Source organism: Pygocentrus nattereri, chromosome 11 (assembly GCF_015220715.1).
Source record: "Pygocentrus nattereri isolate fPygNat1 chromosome 11, fPygNat1.pri, whole genome shotgun sequence".
NCBI classification, from domain to species: domain Eukaryota; kingdom Metazoa; phylum Chordata; class Actinopteri; order Characiformes; family Serrasalmidae; genus Pygocentrus; species Pygocentrus nattereri.
In genome coordinates, this window is record NC_051221.1 from 33,501,960 (window position 1) to 33,523,875 (window position 21,916).

Below are 21,916 nucleotides of genomic sequence, written 5' to 3' on the forward strand. Positions count from 1 at the left end.
AAACAGCGAAGCACAAACAACAATTACTTTGATACAAACAAATGCATGCATACTGTATGCTATCGATTTTACTTATTTATTTTAAGAAGTTAGCCACACTGGTACAAATCTCAAAAAACAGTTGGAACAGTATGTGAAATGTTAATAAAAAACTTGGAAACAGTAAAAAAAAATATGATTTTTGTTTTACCTTATGAACTCGGTCAATGACAGACACGTCTGGACTGCAGGCAGGCCAATCTAGCACCAGGCATGTTGAAACGTGTGTATGTATCCCTGAAAAAGATATAGTCTAGAAGGCAGCATATGCAGCTCCAAAATATTTTTCAGCATTAATGATGCCTTCACTGATGTATAAGTTATCCATGCTACAGGCACTAATGCATCCCATACCATGACAGACCCTAGAATTCAAAGTATTTCTTTGTTTGTCTGGGGAACACAGCATCAATTTTTTAGTGCTATGAACAATCTAAAGGTTGCCCTGTCAGACAGTAAAACACATTTTCCACTGGGCATCAGTTCACTTCAAATGACCTCAGTTTTTGCTGGATTTGCTGATTTTGTGGCAAGTCTCAACCCATCCCTACATAAAGAACTAGACCTTTCCTGGATGTTCCTATGATTGCTAGTGTAAAATTGCCCCTGTCACAACTTTTCTTCAGAGTGAGCATATATTTACAAAAATGTAATGAAATTCATAAAGTAAAATGTTAAATATCTTGTCTTTTTACTGTTTATGTTTAAATACAGGTCAACATGGATTTACAAATCACAGCTTTCTGTTTTATTAGCAAGTAACACACTGTTCCAATTTTTGGAATCAAAGTTTGTGAAAGTGAACATAAACAGTTTTCAAACACAGCTGGAAATAGTTATAAATATCTTTATTTCTCCCAACGGTAACAGTACAAAGTAACAATTGCAAATACAATTGAAATAAGGACTATACATTCTATCTAATAGCAAAACACCAGCTTACAGATATGTATATGTGTGTGTGTGTGTGTGTGTGTGTGTGTGTGTGTGTGTGTGTGTGTGTGTGTGTGTGTGTGTGTATGTGTCCTTGCATACACATGTGCATGCTGTGCAAGTGTGCGTGTGTGACCATACCACCTGCTTTAAGGTACCAGTAGCTACAGAGCTGCTGTCTACAGGTGTAGAGTTACTAAGGCAACTGTTACCAAGACAACCCAAATGAAAACGGGTGAATGGTGATTCCTTCATTGTGGTAAACCAAGCACTCTTATTCCATCTTTTCGTTTCAATTTCTAGTGTCTTCTTCCAACTAGGTCTCTCAAAATCTGCCCTTACAGCCTTATTCTCAAATTTCTGACTGTTTTATAAAATTGATATTCAAATAAAACTACTTTTTTATTAAATACCAGTCAATGTAATTGTTCATTTTCCAATCATGCTCTTCCAGTTCTGATTAAATTACTATTCTGCTGTAGATCTGATTGAAATTCTCTGCTCCCCTTTTTCCTTCATCCTCCACTGTCCACTCTCTCAGAGCTCTGCAAGTAATTTCCCACCTCTCTCCTGCCTGGCCAATTATTGCAGTGTAGGCAATGTCAAACGTCAGCGTGAGATGAGATGACACTGTTCCACTGAAGAAATAACATAATTGGACACTGGCCATATTTTGAATAGTAACTTTTCCCACGGTGAATTCATCGACCATTTTTGAAGCTTATTGATCATAACAAGGGATTACAGCTTTGCGCTCATTGGTCTGGCCCAATGTGAGGGAACTCATCTGGCAGAAGCTCACAGCTAGCTAGTAAGGGCATACAAAGAGCATACGTTCATTTACTGTTTTGTACCAGTGCAAGGGACTCCATGTATAGTTTTTGTGTTCTTTGGCAGCGAGCTAAGAAGCCGTATCATGTTGAGTTGGGGGATGCCAGTCCATGCCACACCATTAAGCTCTTTTTTTTCTGGCCTTACACAAGATGCTGCAATGTGTGTTCCAGAGCATGTTTTCACCATATATGCTCCAAGCATTTCAGAACATTGCTTAATAATACAAGTATAGTTATAAAGTATATTGCATTGCTTGTAGATCATCAAATCATCAAATTTTTTAATTAGGGTGAAATGACAAAACCATATTAAGGAGCACTCCAGAAAAGTGAAAAATGTAACCTCTGCTACATCTGCAAATATGCTTACTTGCGTCTTACAGCAGTGCCAGAGTAATTCTTTTCAGCTTAAAGCCCCTTCTGATGATTTGTCTTGAAGATGGGAGGAACATTTGAGAACCTATATCTTGGTACTTTTTTTCTAAATTTTTCTTCAGAAGCTGATGAGAGCTAATGTTAATGCTAGGAAGTCAATTATCTTAAAGGTGATAGTGAGGTGTAGTAACTGTATTCAAATAATCTCCTAAATGGACAGAATAGATAATTCAAACATCGGAAATGACTCATCAGATGAGGAGCATAACAAGGTAATAGCTAAAGTCAGCAGAGCAACTAGATGACTATCTAGATGCCATAGCTTGGCTCCTTTTCTCTGACTGAAAGGGTCAAAACCTGTTTCTGGAGTCCATTTTGTGCTTAATAAAGACAGATTGACTATTTACTACTTTGTTTGATAACTGAGGTAAGAGTTACACTAAAGCTAACTCGGTAATAGTTATTAGCCTGGTTGACACCACAGGGATTCCCAATCATTGTAAGATGTACTTGCATAATGCACACTTGGTGTTGTAGTGAGAACACTGGTGAATGAAACATGAAAATGATATAAAATCATTAAATCTGTCAAACTGATGAGGCTGATGTATAACGCTGTGCTACAGAATACTGCCTAACACAACAAATGACACTCAACTGTAGTTTAGGCTGGAATCCTCATGTGAAATACTCAGATTTTGAAATGATTCAGTCACGACAATCTTGACTGATTCACGAGCTGCATTCCATAGGCTAAACTGAAGCCGAAAAATGTAGATCCTCAGTAGGACTGTCCTATAAAGGACCCTTGTGTGTATTACATTATGTGAAACAGAACGGTCTGCCAAGATCGCACCATCACATCATCAAGAAAGGAGTAGGTGCACAAAACTTTAATGGAGAAAAATCTGTTGATGTGAACAATAAGTTGGCAAGCAACTTGTTGATGAGAATGATGTAATATGTGGTAGGCAAAGCTATTTATGTGTAATTGCTTGCCATCCTGCAAGCTAAAACTGTTAAACTCAGTGAAAGCAGGTGCATTTTACATCCTCCATTCAATTTGCACTCTCTTAAATAGATGTACAACTAAAGAAACAGTGGCTACTATATATTTTCCCAGCTTTAAACTTTCATCGGGTCAAACATGCACACAAAGGAGTCTGGACGGCACATGTCTGTGAAGAACACTTTGGTAGTGTCCTTGAAAACGGTCAATATGTAGACTGCATTTCTCTGCTGTATTTGAAGGATGCTTCTGATTCGAACAGCCTTGTAAGATGTAGTGGATTACAAATGCAGCCCACCTGCTTTTAAAATGTATCTACTGGTAGAAGAACCTGAATTATAAAACAATAGTAAAGGTCAAGTAATTTCCTGGATAATTATTCCATTCGAAAACAGGAATTTCATGAAAGACCAGATATAACCTGTTTCCATAAGACCTCCAATGAATCCTACATCATCATTAAAATGAAATAATCTGGCATGGCTGTTCACTGCCAGTGATCATAGCTGCAACAAAGTAGAATCAAACAGGGAGCATAAACTAGCCTTCATTGTTTATGAAATGACATAACAGTACATTTAGTTCAGTTAATTAATTTGTGCTGAACCACTAATAGCAAATAAGTTAAACTCTCAAACATGAACTCAGAGCCCACGTAATTGATTACTGAATGTTTTAGGACTATGTAGACAACCTTCTGGTGCCAATTTGAATTAAATAGTAATTTTCCTTGTGTTTGCTGTGAGTACATTGACCAATCTCTGCTCACATCTATCACTTTTTTGTCAAAAATAATCCTGCTTCATGCAATGGGCTCATCATTGTGAAAATGCAGTCAGAAACCTTTCATTTTACTCCATCCCCAAATTGCATGAGGTGAAGATTTGCTGCATTATTTTTTTTCGGTGCAACACAGGTGGGGTGTCATAAATTACAAGATGGCATGAGGTGAATTTCAAATGAATGATTACCAATATTCAGAATTCACTAAAGCCCAAATCAGGAATCACTGCCAGTTCCAGGGCAGTTTTAGCACTGCACCAACAGCACTAAAACTGATGTCTTTTAGATGACTACGCTATGTGTGACTACACTACTCATACTACCACTACGCCCACTGTTCTGTAAACTCAAAGCTCGTCCTTGTGCAGTAGCGCTGTTGCCTCAGTGGTTCCTGAGTGGGGCTTTAAGTATTTGCTTCTCATAATATTCCCTGACTAGTATACATAAACAAAGTACAAATAAATACTCCTACCACCACACAATTATAGTAATTAGTCCATATTAGTTCACAAGGCAGTGCAAACACTATTAATATATCCTCAAATGTGTCCATGAACACTCCTTACTCTATGATCCTCGCTGTGAAGTGGTCATGGTTGAAGAAAGCTACACTTGTTCCTGTACTCAGATGGACTCTGACATAGTTCTACTTAAGTTCTGTTCCAGCTCAGTTCACAAAGGCCATCTTATCTCATCTCATCTGTTCCTTGAAGATTCAAGCTCTGGAGTAGTTCCTTTAATTACCCGGATCTGCTGGGTCTATAACAGCCCCGAGTATGTCAGTGATTCTCCAGTGTTTCTTGAGCTTGGTTCTGCAGGGAGGTCTTTATAAAGGAACTGAAGGGCTGTGCTCGAAGAGAATGGGTTGATAGGGAGGCACATCTGAACCAGCACTCCTCGATAGCTAGCTTTATGTCTGAAGACTGGAGCATGAACCACATTGTACACCAAACTCTCCACTTGGGTGTTCTCGCGGGGTCTGTAAACTCTAAAAAAAAACAGATAAACACAATCAGTGAAATTAAAGGGCAAACATTGTGCATATCATTGCTGTCAGAACATCGTCATTTTTTACAGAATTTGAAAATGCCAAATAAGACAAATGGATTGACAGTTGCTGTAAATGCTGTAAATATTCTAATATCTTGGTGATCTGAAAACTGTTATTATTTCAGCTTGTAATAATGTGTAACCTGCTAGGCCACCTTTAGCCCTTAGGAGGGGCTGGAGAGCCAGGACTGAATAATTCGGGCTGAGTGGTAGCAGCTGTTGGCACCCAACTTAAGGGGTGCTCACATGCTGCTCACTGCTCAGTCTTGAGTTCATTGAGTTGCTCTGACTCAGTCAGTAACCTTGACCTTGAGTTTTGAGACTTTGCTTTTCTCAAATTGTTCTCCAGTGTAAGTATATGTAAAAACAATGTTTTGAGTGTCTCTCTCTCTCTCTCTCTCTCTCTCTCTCTCTGTATTCAGGAAAAGGTGAGGGTGAGTTTACAGTTTTGGGGAGCTCTCGGTTTGGGTCATTCATGTAAGTCTTTAGTTAGGGTGGCCATTATCTCCTCGCCTATTACATAATTGATATTTAGAGGTAACTTGGCACAAGTCAGACTGACTTGTGACTGGTATAACACCCTCTTATTCATTAAACATATTGATTTGAGATCCATGACTTGAAACGCTGCATGAACTTATTTCTGTCACTATTTCTGTTTGCATGAGATATTCCCATTTATATAGTTTCATTCAGGATTTTAAGCACTTCCAGTCACTACAATGAAAGTATTTATAACAGGAAAAAAGCTGTTGGTATTGTATGTAGAAAAAACCCACCTAAAACTATTGCAGATACATAATAGTAGTTTGCATAATAAAAACCTTTGCTTGCTTCTATATTGGCCTTTGTGGTTATTGTGTTTCACATTCATGCAAATGTATGCTGAATTAATGACACTTGTTAAAGTTCTAGTCCCACAAGCAATGTCTGATTAAACCTAATGACTGATATCAAAACAAACCTGTTTTCTGTAGTAAAGCTGACAATATATAAGACAGTAATCAAGAAAGTTAGCAGTCTTGCTTTAAATTGGAGTGGTTGCCTATTTCTTGTAATCATACACAAAATCAAACACAATTTCAAAACAGCTACTTTGAAGTGTGAACTCCTCCTAAATTTATGAACTGGTGAGCTGACATGATTTCAATTTGTGGTTTCCCATAATTGCATGTTTTTTGCTTTTGTCAAGTTTGAAAGACAAAGTAGGTGCCAGGTAGATGGTCTGAGGAATGAAAATGGAAATAAAGGAAATTATGCATGATTGAGAAACGATTAAACTCATTTCTCCATCATTTCATATCAACTTCACACATTCCCACCCACTCACAAGGCTGACAACCTTCTGGCACCATATCTAATTTAACAATGGCTTCTTCTTATCTCTCCACATCATTCCTTGTTGACAAAATCTCCATCTACTCTTAATGTTCAATCCTCTTTTTTAGTAACTTATTTATCCAGTTTTGTCTTCTGATACTGCTTTGAATCTGCTTCATTGTCTTCAAATCTGCTTGGTTATCAGTCTTCAGTTCTTGGGTGTTTGATTATCTTAAACTAGCTAGGACAAGCTTTAGTCACAACAGCAAAAGTTTTTCAGTTCAAGAACAATACATACATCTATAACCCACACAGTGTGTTATACACAAGTGTTCTTTATTTCTTTCTTCTTAATCCCCCTCCACCTCCACCCACTTAGTCTTTCACTGCAGATGGTTCTATATGAACGCTTTTTAATAGTAAGAGATGTTTGGCTATAGGCAAATTAATTTTACACTTATCTGGCATCGTGACAGTTGATTTTGTTGCCACAGTTCAAGAAAAGTTTACCCGAACATGTTGAAACTTTGCAATCAAAACTATGAAAAATGTTCTTGTGCATGAAATTGACTTATGTGGAGGCATTAGGTTGCATTAAGAAAGGAATGGTAGGGAGCGACAACAAGCAAAGCAATCTGCAGCTCCCTGCAAGACCTCAGTCAAGCTGGCGAGTGGGTATGTGTAAGTGAAATCACTTGACATTACTACAAGACGCTGGAGAGCGCCAAGCTTCCCCGTCCTCCAGAAAAGACTCTCTCAAGAGCATTCAAAAGGTAATTCTAGCCTTCGTCTGTGCCTTGTGATATCAGAAGAAAATGAAAGGTTTAGACTAGAACAATTCTCTTGATCTTCCTGATATCACCTCTCTGAAAGCAGTAGCATTTGCCTGAAGATAAATGAGAATAATATAAAGAGAGCTTATACACTATATGGACAAAAGTATTGGCACACCTACACATTACACCTAGTAATTTTTTATGACATCCCATTCTAAATCCATAGGTGTTAATACGGAGTTGGACCCTCTTTTCAGCTTCCACTCTTTTGGGAGGCTTTTCACGAGATTTTGGAGGTCCTGGCTCACAATCTCCATTTTAGTCAATCACAAAACATGGGTGGGTGAGGTTGAGGTCAGGGGGCCTGTGCAGGCCAGTCAAGGTCTTTCACCCAGCCGTGCCTTTATGGACCTTGCTTTGTGAACTGGGGCACAGTCATGCTGAAATAGAAAAGGGCCTTACCCAAACTGTTCCCACAAAGCTGGAAGTTTGTCACAGTTGTCCAAAATACCTTGTATGCTGAAGCATTAAGATTTCCCTTTACTGGAACTAAGGGGCCAGGGCCACCCCCTGAAAAACATTCTCTTGACATTCACCAAACCCAGCATTGTCCATCAGACTGACAGATAGAAAAGCATGATTCACCACTCCATGGAATATGTTTTCACTGTTCCAGAGTCCAGTGGCAATGTGCGTTACACTACTCCATCTGATGCTTGGCATTGTGTTTGGTGATGTAAGACTTGCACCCAGTGTTTTTGTGCTGAAGTTAATGCCAGAGAAGGTTTGGAATGCTGCAGATATTTAGACAGCAGAGCATTGGTGTCACTGTGTGCCTTAGTATTCGGCGACCTGCCCTGTACCTTTATGTGGTCTGATACTTCGTGGTTAAATTGCTGTGGTTCCTAAATGCTTCCTCACTCAAGCGTACTTTCGACACTAACCATTTTTGCTATTTAGGACATATTTTACATATATATAGGCACGAGAACCTATCTAGTCCTGAACCCATGGTGCATCTTATCTGCAATGTTTCAACATAAACTAAAAGAGGAGATTCCCATCAGTTCAACACATGAATATAGCATGTGAAAGTAATGTTACGAAATCTCTTATTGCACAATCTGCGTTATTTTGGTGTGCTCATGGACTAGGAGGCAAAGGTCCTAAGTATTACTTCTCATTATTTCAGATCATTTCTGGGCTGGATGTCTGTTCTCTTAGATCTGGACTTGTGGCTTTACAACCAATTCAACTCACTTAAGATAAGATAAGATAAGATAAGATAAGATAAGATAAGATAAGATAAGATAAGATAAGATAAGATAAGATAAGATAATCCTTTATTAGTCCCACAGCAGGGAAATTTACAAGGGGGGGTTACTTTTCATTAAACCATCACATAGGTTATAACCAAAAGCCAAAAAAGACCCTAGATCACCAGAGTGCTATGCTTCCTTTTCCTCCTACCTTATAAATCCATTAGAGGTATTTGGGAATACACAAATTGCAGCTCTTCCCTCCTTAACCACCATGTAACTGCACCATAGATCTGCTTCTTGGTGCTTTCCTTGCATCGCTTAGGTTTATTGTTGTTCAGTATCTGAGACATGAGCAAAAGAAGAATAAATGAAGCACTTAGGAAAAACTTTTGGACTTCAAATTGAGACTTTAAAAATGAGTTGTTTCTATCTAAACACAGTGCTATGGGGAGCCATTGAAAGAAACACTTCACTGAAAAGTCTAATTTATTTACTTTGATGTTTTCTCCAAACATGGCCACTTGGTCAAGACAAGTTTGTTGTCTTAACTTTTCTTTAGTTTTATACTGGAGCTACAATGCTGCTAATAGAAGTCTATGATATAATATTTTGGGTGACACAAACCTCCATTACTTTTAGGTACATTAGCCTCATAGTTCCAGTGGGAAACAACAGAAATACATTATTTAAAGATACCATATGATGGCTGATTGATGATGTTTGAGGTAAGGAGAAAACTGTGTAAAATTGATTTCAGTGACCCATTTCTTTAGGTTACATCACTGTGCATTATTTTCTAGGAAGAAGACCCCACCAGAGCACTTGCTATTAATCTTTCCCTGGGCAAATGGAGGCACAGCACATCTGTTCACCAGGCTTGTAAGTACCTATGCCAGACCCCATGAACCTGGAATACCAAAAAAAGACCCCACAAACCTGGAGTACTAAAACAAGAACCTAAGAACCTGGAGTACCTATGCAAGATCTCACAAACATGGAGCACCAAAGCAAGACCAATAAAACCTGGAGCGCCTCTGCGATGCCAAAAGCATCAATGGGTAAGCCAAAAAAGTCATTTTCTGTAAGGCTATTATTATTTTTTAATTTCTTATCAAATGAGTTAAAAAAGAATAAAGAAGCTAAATCTGCATGAAAATGACTCCCTCAAGTGCAGAAAAGCAGCTGTATGCTGGGAAAGACTCATGTGAAGCACTACAGAGATCTGTCTGCTTGATCAAGAAAGCATTCATACTAAATTCTGAGACCAAGGCATACCTCACTATGGTTATCGGACACCCAGGATTCTCACAAACAACTCTGCTTCTGTCCAGCCAGCACTAAAAGCCCACAGTCCTTAATGACTATCGACCTTGCACCTTCAGCTCCTGTTCTCCCTGTGCCTCTGTTCATATCAGATATCTGGCACTCCTTTGGGGAGAAGTTGGTAGTTGCAGCCAGCTTTCCTCCCAGCTATCATTCCTAGTGTAGTGGATAAATAGAATGAACTAATCAGGAAACTGAACTAGTTTCTGCAAAGGAACTACAGTAACCACTAGGGAGAATGGTCATGGTTTCTTCTGTGGTTGGAGTCAAAACAGGGAGTCAATGTGACTTTAAAATGTATAATTGCAATAGAATATTTGTGCAATTATGTTCCCTAACTAAAGGTCAATAATATGCTAGATCTAACATACAGACATACAGAACATAATATACTGAAATACAAACCATACAGATTCCCCTCACCCCTGCAGCAGCACATCACCACTCTCCATTACTGACCTTCTCGTTGTCATTGTACAACTGTGTCTTGGTTATTGGCCAGTCAGCGTATATTATTCTCTCTGTATGTCTCTTGTGTGTTTGCAAAGTCTTGATGTACCTTAAACTTTCATAGTGTAATTGTTACTTTGTGCATTATGATTTAGTTTTGTATTTTTTTTTTTGTCTGTGTTTGATTCTGCCTTGCCTTGCTTACAGATCTGTTTTTAATGACATGATCAAAGCTGTGTTTGTCTTTGCTTGCTCCCTCAATGTTTTTGGAATAAATTTGTTCCATGCACATGCTTATCTACATCTTGATTATTATCTCAGTTATTACGCCAGGGAGTCTCCAAGGCTTTTAAAGTAACTAAACAGGGGTGTAAATTAATATGACTCAAAATTTTGTTTTTCTAAAAAGAGGTCAGGGCTGAATAAATGTAGCAGATGATGCAAATGTTGGAAGTGTTGCGCAGATTTCAAACACCTTCCATAAAAAGTGTATTAATTTGTTTGCCAGGATAAAGAACCAAAAAATAAGAATCCATTAGCATACTAGGGCTGAAAAACATCTTAGCTCTATGGCTTGCCTGAACTTGTCAGCTTATGAGCTGGTTTTCTGAAATGACTGAATCATTTCTGTGAATGAAAAATTGTTCTTGGTAACTTTACACACAACTTTTTTGCTGTGTGTAAAGTTGTCTGTGTTTTTTCCTTTCTAGAACATGGAACAAGATGCAACCAAACATCAGACATTTAGAGTCGGGCAGAAATCACTACACTTCAAGCAAATATCACGAGAAACAAGAATTTTTGCTTTTGAATGATATGACACAAGAGATTATGTTTAACGTGACCAAGGGAATGAACTAACAAGATTTTTTAGTCTTATTGCCAAAGCAGAGATATGAACCCCAATCTCCTGCACTAGGCTATAACATTATCCAGTAAATAAACACTTTTTACAGCAGTTTGTTTCACAGTGTATGTTGAAATGTATTTTGGTTGTCATATGTAAAAGAGTAGACTTCAATGTTCAATAGAGTTTAATTGTTTTATAAGTAAAACTGTATAGGATCCCTCTGTTCATCTATTTGCTTTTAACCTATAATAATAATAATAATAATAATAATAATAATAATAATAATAATAATAAGCCTTATTCAAATAGAACTTTTCAAGTAAAAGTAGAAGGAAATGTTAGAATAAAACAACAATGGCAGTGCTAATACTAGTAATAATTCAAATAACAGCAATGATGATAGACATTTAAAATTAGTAAACATTAAATGTAATAAAATAATCACTGATTAAAAAATAAATAAATGCAGCCATATTAGTATGAAAGTAAGTAAAAAGAATCAAATTATGAAAAACAAAGGTAAAAATATGTTTTCAGCTGGTTCTTCAAATTAACTGATGTTGTCTGCCTAATCTTTCTTTGTAAGTCATTTATTTTTTTGGTGCCTAAACAATAAACATATATATTCAGAATATATATACATATATTAGAGTGACATGCATTTGTTGGGCCAACTTTAAATATTTGTACATATTTTATAATATATGCTTCAAATATATTGTTTTTCCTTAGTGGCAGTACAAGGGCAAAAGGGCAGAGACTTTTAGTGCCCCCTCTGGGGTCTATCTGTGCACATGTCTGAATAACTAAAAATAAGGGGTAATGACATCACAGAATTCCATTGACCACACTGAGAGGGAGTGTGTGTGTGTGTGTGTCTTTAAAACATCAACACTGAAGTGTTTGTTTTTCTGTTTTTCCACATGTAAAGCATAATCATCAATATTAGTCACACATGGTCTGGTAATAATACGTAATATACTATGTCCTTATATACTTATGAATGATAGAAATCTGTCCATATTGAAGTGAAAAGGCTTAGAGGAAAGTGTCAGGCTTTACTTTATCTTCTATTCTCATTTGTTTGGTTTCCGAGTAACAGATATTTTAAGGCACTCTACACAGGGGGTTTCGGCCTGGACTTTTATTATATGGGTCAGGATGTCACACCCTTAGATAATCACATTCATTTAAAGCATTTCACATTCATCTGCTCTCCAGGTTCCAAACTGCACCACTAATTGTATCCAAAAGGAGCACTCCTGATGCCTTGTCTGTTTTATTTTGATTTGTAATGTATTTTTAGCTGGGGTGATGGCATGTCCAGATTTCTGACTGCCCCTTTCCTTCAGCCCAGTCAAATCCAGTTTCCTCAGCTTCAGCCTGAATCCCAGTGGACCCTTGGATGTTTCTAACTCAACCCAAACCAGCCCATTTTTCTCTCTCTCTTCAGTAGTGCTGTAAAACCTGACCAGTGGGTGCAGCACTGGTCTGCATGGGCACTGACAGGGTCTCTAACCAGACTATTCCAGTACAGGCTTGTTCACTTTCCTCATTTATAGAGCAAAACATGCATACCGCCTCAATTTGTCACCATGTAATCATGTTTTTTTCTTCTTCCTCCAATTTATGGGTTCCATTTACTATTGTGGACAGAAATTATTGCTGATTGCCCTCCTAGTGTCAGTGTATTCTACTCTACTGAGACAGAAATATCCTCATTATTTATTACAACAGACAATTTTCAGATAGAGAGATAAAGAACAAGCAAGAGAGAGGTGCAAAGAGACAGAGAAAGAAAGAGAGAGGGAGAGAGAAGAGAGAAAGCAAGTGAGAGCTGGAGGAAGAGACAGAGACAGAGACAGAGAAAGAAAGACTAAGAGATAAAGAGACAAAGAGAGAGTGAGAGTGGGGGAAGTGAGAGACAGGGAGACACAGAGAGAGAGAAAGACAGAAAAAAAAACTGAAAGAGGAAGAGAGAAAGAAGGAAAGAGAGAGAGCTATGGTGAGAAAAACAGATAGATAGAAAAGCTGTGAAAAAGAAAGAGAGACAGAGAGTGAGTGAGAGAGAGAGAGAGAGAGAGAGAGAGAGAGAGAGAGAGAGAGAGAGAGAGAGAGAGAGAAAGAAAGATATAGGGACAGACAGACAGAGATAGTAAGGGAAAGAGAAAAAGAAAGAGAAACTGAGACAAAGAAAGAAAGCATATACCTCCAGCATATACAAAACATTCAGAGTCCGTCTCTGGACGCTGCTAACAGTGGCCCACATTGCTTTAGCAGCCCTGATGATGAATCCAGGTCATCTCTCTGGTGTCTTTCACAGAGTCCAGCCTGACCCGAGCAGACAAAACCAATCAATTTACTTTGAGGAAGATTTCTGATTTCAGACGTCCCCCACACAGTGATGTTCATTAGCATATGAAAGGCAAGCACTGATCATAGGCTGTAAGTCAGTGATGGAAGTCGTGGCCCAGAGCAGCAGAGTGGAGGTGACGGATGAGGCTCGCTTCAGCCACTGCTCTCGCCATGCATTACAGCACAGGCTGCTGAATAAAACAGAGGAGAGCACTTTAAAGCAATATCTTGAAGTTGTGCAGCAGCGGGGGCTGTGTTCAGCATTGTGAAGTGAGCTGCTGCGGAGCGTCCCCTGTGTACAGTAACGTTCGAAAATATTTTGCTTAAGTGGTCAGGCTGTCAGAATGCTTGCGAATCTTAGAAGATATGCCACTCACAGAGGCATAGACATCACACCCTGTTTAAAGCATCCATTATATACAGTACCATCATCAGTGATCAATCACTGATTGCTTACTTTTGATGTTATTAAATTATACCTTGTGTAGAATATAAGGTCTATGCAAAATATAGTCCAGGCATAAAGGGAAAAAGTTATTAAATGGTAATTGATATTGTATGCTGTAATAGTCTTTTACAGTATCCACCTTGAGATTTCATCAGTACAAAACATTATGGGTATTTATTTCATTAGAACATCATTCTAGATACCTTATTGCTTTCTCAACCATTTAGACAGTAGGAGATAAGGTAAATCTAGCACTGATTTATTTATTTATTGGTTTATATTTTATTTATTAATTGTTATTTTTGCAGATTTCTGTATATCATTTGTTATCACTTTTTAGCTGTACTACCATCATTTTACACTCATTTTATATGTATGTACATGAAAATTGTATTTACAGTACTTTGCAATGCATTTCATTTCCAGTAAAACAGCTCACAACTACAAGTTCTTCATTTTCAGCATCAGGAAAAAAAGCAGAAAACACGTAGTTCATAGGAAATATAACAGCAGTACCTTCAGTATTTAGTGCCCCTGCTTTGCATTTATTCCAATATATCCTACAAACTTCAGTCTGAGAAGTTGGTTGTATTCCCTGCTTCTCACTATCCAAATAAATCTAAACACATTCAGTGATGATGAGTGTTTTTTTCCACTTACTTTCCATTGACTTTTCCCAAATGCAAGTTGAATACTTTATATCTAATCTCCTCAGAAATAGGAATGAAAAGGTGGTCTCTTTCCACAGTGCTGTATATTATTAAAAAGTATTGAGTGTGTCAACATCAATAATTCATTATGGGATTTTGGTGGGTATCCAGTTGCTCAAGTGATCATGTAAACAGCGTGCTTCATTTTCTTAGATCGGATTAAAAAAATGAGCTACGAAACTTGACTGAATAAAGAGATTTTAGCTGATTAACTGTTTTTGTTTTTGAGCTCAAACATTCTGTTTTTCTGAATTGTTTTGTTTTTCTACATCCACAACATAAACAGAAGCAGACAGTGAGGAGCTGCTCTGAAAACAGCAAACATTACACACTTAATTTCTACATTTAGGCCATCATGTGCAATTCAACGCCATTCATATGTTGGTCTTTATTTGCAAATTGCTCAGCAGCTGCAGAAAGAAATCATTTTACAGGATTTTACAGGATCAGATTACCAAAGTGCTTCTAAACATGATGAATGCATTTTTGCCTACCTTTTTTTGGCAGCTATTGGATTATTATGTGCATGCAAACACTAATTCCAAACGTCTGAGCCATGGTGTACACTCGAAAGCATTACAGTACTGCTTTTCTGCTTTACCACACACACACACACACACACACACACACACTGTGTTTTCTGTTCCCATGCATTTTCTTTCAGCCAAGCCACATACTGAGGGGGCACACAGCAACTAACCAAGAGCAGAATAATGCTGCTTCCTGTCATCATTCCCAGGGGCTGCCTCTTCTCTTCTTCTCCCTATTACACAATACAACAGCAGCTTGCCATGTAAAGCTATTCCCAGTGCTTTCTCAGGCCTTACCCATACCAGGAAAAGAAAAATGGCACGTAGCACCCTAATATAGAGACATTATGTTGGCATGCCGTACTACGCTCCATTTCAGCTTGATGCTTCAATTCCCAAGCAGACTGTCAGCAATAACACAAGGCATTAGGTTGTATTTTAGTGGATGACCTTTCTTACAAGTCATGACCCCCTCCAGCAGATGTTTTCTTCAGAGTAGAGGCTGGTTTAGTTCATTCCCATAATGCCCATTGAGGAAAGGGTTTAGCCCTCTCTTATGACCCCAACCAGACTGTTAGATTCAGAACTATTTTACATACTGTTTGTGAGACAAAAACGAGTTATCTTTACTTTCAGTTTTCTCTCCAATTTAGTTGTGTCCAGTTTCAACTGCTAGTTAGCTCTCCCTAAATTACAAGATACTACTAGCACTCGTAGGGTGAAGGCTAGCATATGCTCCCTCCATGTCATGTGAAGCATTAATGTATCATTGGACAGCTTAATGTGCTTGGAGGAGAGCACTAACTATGTCAGCTAACAGATGCCTGTACTGGAAAGCATCACACTGTGTGATGGGGAGAAGAACAGCCATTGTACCCAGCCAGAAAGAGCGAGGCCAATTATGCTGTCTCAGACTCCCAGCCACAGATGGCTGTTGTCTTTATAATGCATTTTCGAGGATCGAACTCGCATCTGTCCCGATGAAAGGCAATCTTTGTCATCCTTTCATGCATTTTTTGTGAGAATAACAACTACAAGCATCGAGAACATCTCATTTCAATGCCAGTGCTGGTGATTACATGGTATAAAGTAACCCATTACAGTAATGTGATTACTTTTTCAAAATAAAAACAAAATAGTGTAACATATGGAGGCAACTGTGCTGGAAAATTTGAGAATTTATAGAATCTGTTCCTAGAATTTGTAGAATTAAATCAGTACTTTTATTTTCAATGTGATGACTTGTAGGATAAAAATCGGAACTTGCATGTTGAACCATTCATGGACAAAAAGCATTCTTGTAACTGTATTTTATATCTTAAGTTACAGTCGTCATAGCAGGGGCAATCTAATGTACAGGCTTACTTTGGCAGAAGCCCAGGGGGGCAGAGGAATTCAGGGGCTCTGACTGACTGTTTTTTATGAGATTTCTTTATTTCCCCTCCACTCATCTACACACATACACCACTGATTATCTTTAGACTCATGTCATTCATATCTGTGCCTGCTGATTGGCCGGATTTATTCAAAACATCAAAAGATGCATACTCAAAGCAAAGTGTATAAGAATAGATCTTAAAAAAAAAACAGAAGGACAAAGTGGTACCTTACTTCTTTTTAACATCAACATCAGCTGGCTCATTGGTTGGCTCCCAAAGCCATTTAACATAACATTTTGTAATTGGGCTGATGTGGTGATGTGGACTGAGAGAGACATTTTAAGAAATGGAAAATTATTAAAGATGTTTCTAACAAGAAAAAGAGATGAAAGATAGAACATTGTTTATTTATTGCTCCACTGGAACAATTCTGCAGTGTTTTAATAGGATTATATGCCCATTATAACTTTATAACTTTATAACTATAACTTTGTTTTTTTTTTTTGGTGATGCTGAAGGTTTTACTGAATAAACATTACTGCTCACCGGTGGAGAACCAGTGTAGCACCTTAAGGTGTGGTGAAATGTGCATAGGCTAGTAACAATACCTAAGACAAAAAAGACAATTATACTGATTGCGTTCTCAGTGAAATCTTGACCAACTGTTGCTTTTATCGGTCTGGTTCTGTGTGTAACGTAATGCAGTAAGGAAGAAATGATGAATGGCTGTGCTTTACGTTGGTGTTCATCAAAAACAATTTTCAATATCACTCAGGAGGGAACTCTTTATTTACTTTAACTACAGTCATAAGACCCATGACCACCTCATGACCTCCCAGCTTCACTGGCATAAATGTATGATGCAAATTCAAATATATTTATTCAAACCATTCATTTTTGGTGCTACAGCCACAAACATAAGCTTGCAACCTTTTAAACATGACATAACAATGTTTACATGAATAATTACATGAGAGCTGCTGACTTACATTACTTGTTTTAATCATCTGTTTCTAAAAGAACAAAATTATGTGGTATACTAAATAAAATATTTCCTCTATATAGATTATGCAGATGCTACGTGTGTCAGCTGACTGTGTGTATATGAACAGTGCCGCTCAAGCACAGGAAGTGCTGTAGACTCATCCAGCAACCTCTCTGTCTAGTCATGCCAAGATCAGCTCTGTAAGCTTTACATTTTGTTCTTAAAGATTTTATTCTGAGGCAGTATAACTGGCTGTGTCTTGTTTAAATGCAGGGACAGTAACACGCCTTTTCAGTAATCTTTCCCATGACAGACTATTTATTTTTAAATAAACAAAACAAATAATTTAATTTCTCTTTTCAGCTGTTCAGTAGTTGTGTTTGGGTTTTAAAGAGTAACATAGAGGTACATTAATAAACATTGAGATTACTTTTTCCAGAAATTAATAAGAAATCATGTTACTGTGTAAGAGAAGTAATTAGTCATCAGTAATGGATATTTTTGAGTAACTACTCAAACACTGCTCAACACACACTACTCTGTGAGATGCCTTCTCTGAGGACCACTGTCAAATAAAATCGCTTAAAAATGAAAACTTGACTAATATTCTAGTTTACAGTGAAATGTTTGGGCACCCTGTTTAATTGTTAGTTTTTTACTTTACATTTCATCACTGTTTATTTGCTGAATTTATCATATGTGTAAAACAATTAGTTATAGCACATTTTACATGTTATATTTTATATCAAAGTTTTTTTATACATTTAACTCAGCAAGAAAAATGTAACGAGGAGTGATGAGGCTGATGCATACGCTGTGATAAGCGAGATTTATTAAGGGTCATAGTCGAGACAGTCCAGGTTCATATAGCCAACACGGATAGATCGAGGGGCAGACATAACATAAACCAGAATAAACACCGATACATCAAACAACACAGAGATTCAAACAAAGACTGGCCCACACAAGGGGCAAACACAGGGCTTAAGTACACAGGGGAAAACGAGGGACAGGTGCAAACAATTGGGGCGGAGTTACAAAACCAAAACAAAAACACATGGACAGGACTGGGAGGGGCCAATCCTGACAAAAAAAACCCAAAAGGGATACATTAAAATGTCCAGTTTTTTATATTAAACATCAACATTAATTTAGGTTTGTTCCCTGCTGAGGATATTTGCTTCTTCAAACATTTGCATACAGCTGTATGAAAAATCCATATGTTCTATTATGTTTGGAAAATAATGACGTTTTAATCGGTGCTAGTCATTTTCTTCTTTTCTTGGAATGAAAAGTATTTAAATTAAGTACTGAAATGGCAGGAAGCAGAATAATTGTTTTTTGTTTTCAGCCAAGGAATTTTTATCCCATAAATATTCCACCAGGTCTATTTCAATCTGAATAGTTGGAAAAATGACAATAATCATTTTGATGAAAAGCATCACTACTGACTGTGTGCTTCATGACCTGACCTGAGGCTGCACTGGTGTTCTTAATGAGGGGCTTCTATAGACAAGACAAGCTTAATTAGATGAGAATTCACTGGCACTAAAGAACTCCTGGAACATCTGTCTCTTACTAAAGCCATCTTGTCAAGTGACCGTGTTTGTGTGTGTGTTCTTTTTGAGACTTTGAGACATGAACATGTGTGATCTCCCCTGATTACAAATGTCCAGTCAAGCTCATATGGCCGTTTGTCAAAGCTTCCCTTTCATTAATTTATCACAGAGCTCCAGTGAAAATGGCTGAGGGGCAGGAGCGCTCCTGTGGTGTGCCGCGGTGTCCCAGCCAGCAATCACACAGACAAACGCTGTCTCTGTATTAAGCCTTTAATTAATTATGTGCTTGTGCTGAACAACCTCGAGTCACTCCGCATCTTTAATGTCTTTCCAGTGTGTGTTAGATAAAGACCCTCCTAGCACCGCTCCCAATAAATCAAAGTCCTAAGCAAAAAAGGGCCAGATGTGATGTGATGTGCAGAACTTCAGGAATATCACAACTGAGAGTCCAGAAACAGGGATACCACAAACAGTCCTCCTTCTCTAATTGAGCTCTCTTGTTTTGGGGTATTTGTTTACTATTTTATTGCATGACCTGTATATGTCAGAATCATAGCATGAAAAAAAGGAACTTCAAGCAGCTCACTATCTAACAAGCACTAGCTCGGATAACAGATGCACATAATGTTGGGGGAAAATAGGAAATTTATAATGACAGGACAATTTCTCAGCGTGAAACATCTGGCTCAAGGCAAATTATGCATAAGGCTGCTATATTTTTGTCCTAAGTTTGTGTGCCTGTACAAGGAATAGACAGGGAGGAAGCAGAAGAAGGATGTACAGTACACTCTTAAAAAGAGGGATTCCGAGACAGTTCTCGGCTTGAGTGTACGAATCTAAGAAAAAGACTGAACTAGTATAGAACCCTTCCATTATGCGGAGAATCTTAGAACTTGAAAAAGATGCACATCCCATTTACAAAATTAGTTCTTTTAAAGACCAGTCACAAAAAAGGTCATCAGGGAATCAAATATAGCATAGAACAGTCCTGGGCACAAGCATCTTTTTAGGCCCCACAGACTACCAATAATACAAAAGAAAAAAGGCAGATTAAAGAATAGCTCATATTTGCGCTCATGTGCTAATGTGTTTCTTTTTGTGTTGATTTTTTGTGTAAGATTTTCATGTTTAAAGACAAACATGATTTGTAGACACAAATCGAGTCATAATGCATTGAATGCTAAATGATAGTATATATAACATCCTGTTTGAAATGCAACAATAATATCCCACGACTCAATAATAATATATAGTAGCATGCAAATGTTTGGGTGCCCCTGGTCAAATTACATGTTCTGCTGATTTTCTAAGTGAACTCATCCTCTACAGAGAACACACTTCTGCACATTTTAATACACAATGCTGTTTATTTACTCAGTTTAACATATTGATTAAAAAAAACCTTTGGCCTGTGCCAAAGTTATGGCACATTTTATATTAGATTTTATGTTTTATTTTGTTTTTCCTGGTTCCGTTATTAATTCATCCCTGCTGATATCGATACTGAATCCATGAGAATGGGTCGATATCAATAGCCATCTGATATTTTTGTTTAAAAGCTAGTACACTTTATAATTAGCTGTCATACTCAGATGACTCAGACACTCTACTGCCCCAGAGGAGGAAATACACATCTAACAATGTCAGATCACACAGAGTCAGTGAGTGCTATTTCAGGATAGATTTGTTAAAGAACTGGATTGAATTTATTCTTTTTTCTCCCTCTGATATCTAGTCCAGCATTTTCTGCTGAATCTGGCACCTTTTTGGCCCCTTTATTTTTAAGACTGTAAGCAAAAGCAGGAAAAACATGAGAAAGATTCGTATTCAGCAACAGATGTGAAGAAGCCCTGAACTGTAGTGTTGAGTAAAGTCATGTGTGGTTGAACTCACCAGGCGATTGAAGTGCTGTGTGCAGTCTGTGTTGGGCTGTGGGCCTCTGTCTTCAGGCTGTGTCTGGGCTGGTTGTGACAGTGCTGCTGTTGGTAGTGTGAGAGTGCTGCTGGAGCTCCAGGTTGAGATGGCTGCTGCGTCTGGCTCTCCTCCTGCTCAGCTCGTTGCCACTGACTGCGGGCTTGTTTGAGCCAGCGGCCCCCGAGCCCCCATTTTTCCAGGTACACCCGGCATACCTCGTAGTTCATGGCTGAGTAGTACAGGAAGTCCAGCGCCAGCAGCACCATGACAAAAAAGCCATAGATCCACACGCCCACCAGCGCCGTGTAGTTACTGAAACAGAACACATACACTGTAATTACAGTATATTAACAGAGCTGTTTAAACTGTGTTCAGTATAATATATAAATGATCACAATAAAAATGTTACTTTGATCAATTGTATCATATTTGTCACAGATCTTGTGTTTTTAGTACATTTAGTTGTTAGTTAACTTTATAATGCATCAAGACCTCGACCAATAATAAACCTGGTTTGACTTGGCAGGTTGCCTTTGGGGGAGGAAGATTTGGTGGGGTTTATTTTTCTAATTTCAGCTGCCTACAAGAAATATCTATTTTTGGATTTGTCAAATAATGTTTTTGTCCTACCACAGCCAGGCAGATGTATAGCATTTCTTACCCTGTAAAATATGGCTGAGGTAGATTTGAAGTGTTTGACATTTCGGACTGATGAAGAACATGGCTTTTGTTTCTCTGGGCTGTTACTTTGTTTCATGTTAATGAAAGAGTTTATTTGACTTGAATGAAAGCAGTTTAAACTACATTTTGTCACAAAATTGAAACCACTTCTTATGCTATCTACTTTAATGCATTTTGTGCTAGGCCACCAGAGCACAGCAAATCTCTTACACAGATTATGTAATTAGTAGTACATCTCATCTGAACAAATGAATGGATGTTGGATGTTGGATGTTGAACCCTGAAGGTCCTTTGTTATTGTAAATAACGTTGCAGCTGTGATTCATCTGCAGCAAGGAAAAAATTCAAACAA

The 21,916-nt window shown here is 37.9% G+C and overlaps 1 protein-coding gene across 5 annotated transcripts in view; it reads right to left on the reverse strand.

Annotated features, from left to right (window-relative positions):
* Nucleotides 1–1,858: 1,858 nt before the first annotated feature.
* Nucleotides 1,859–21,916, reverse strand: part of shisal1b (shisa like 1b) — a 58,388-nt gene continuing 38,330 nt past the window's right edge. For 4 of the 5 annotated variants that reach the window (XM_017706738.2, XM_037542324.1, XM_037542322.1 and 1 more), the window contains one exon: nt 20,859–21,195. In XM_017706738.2, the coding sequence (XP_017562227.2) occupies nt 20,859–21,195 (337 nt within the window). Of the gene's footprint in view, nt 4,961–20,858; nt 21,196–21,916 lie in introns of those variants that run through there. The other variant, XM_017706737.2, reaches the window with a different exon arrangement.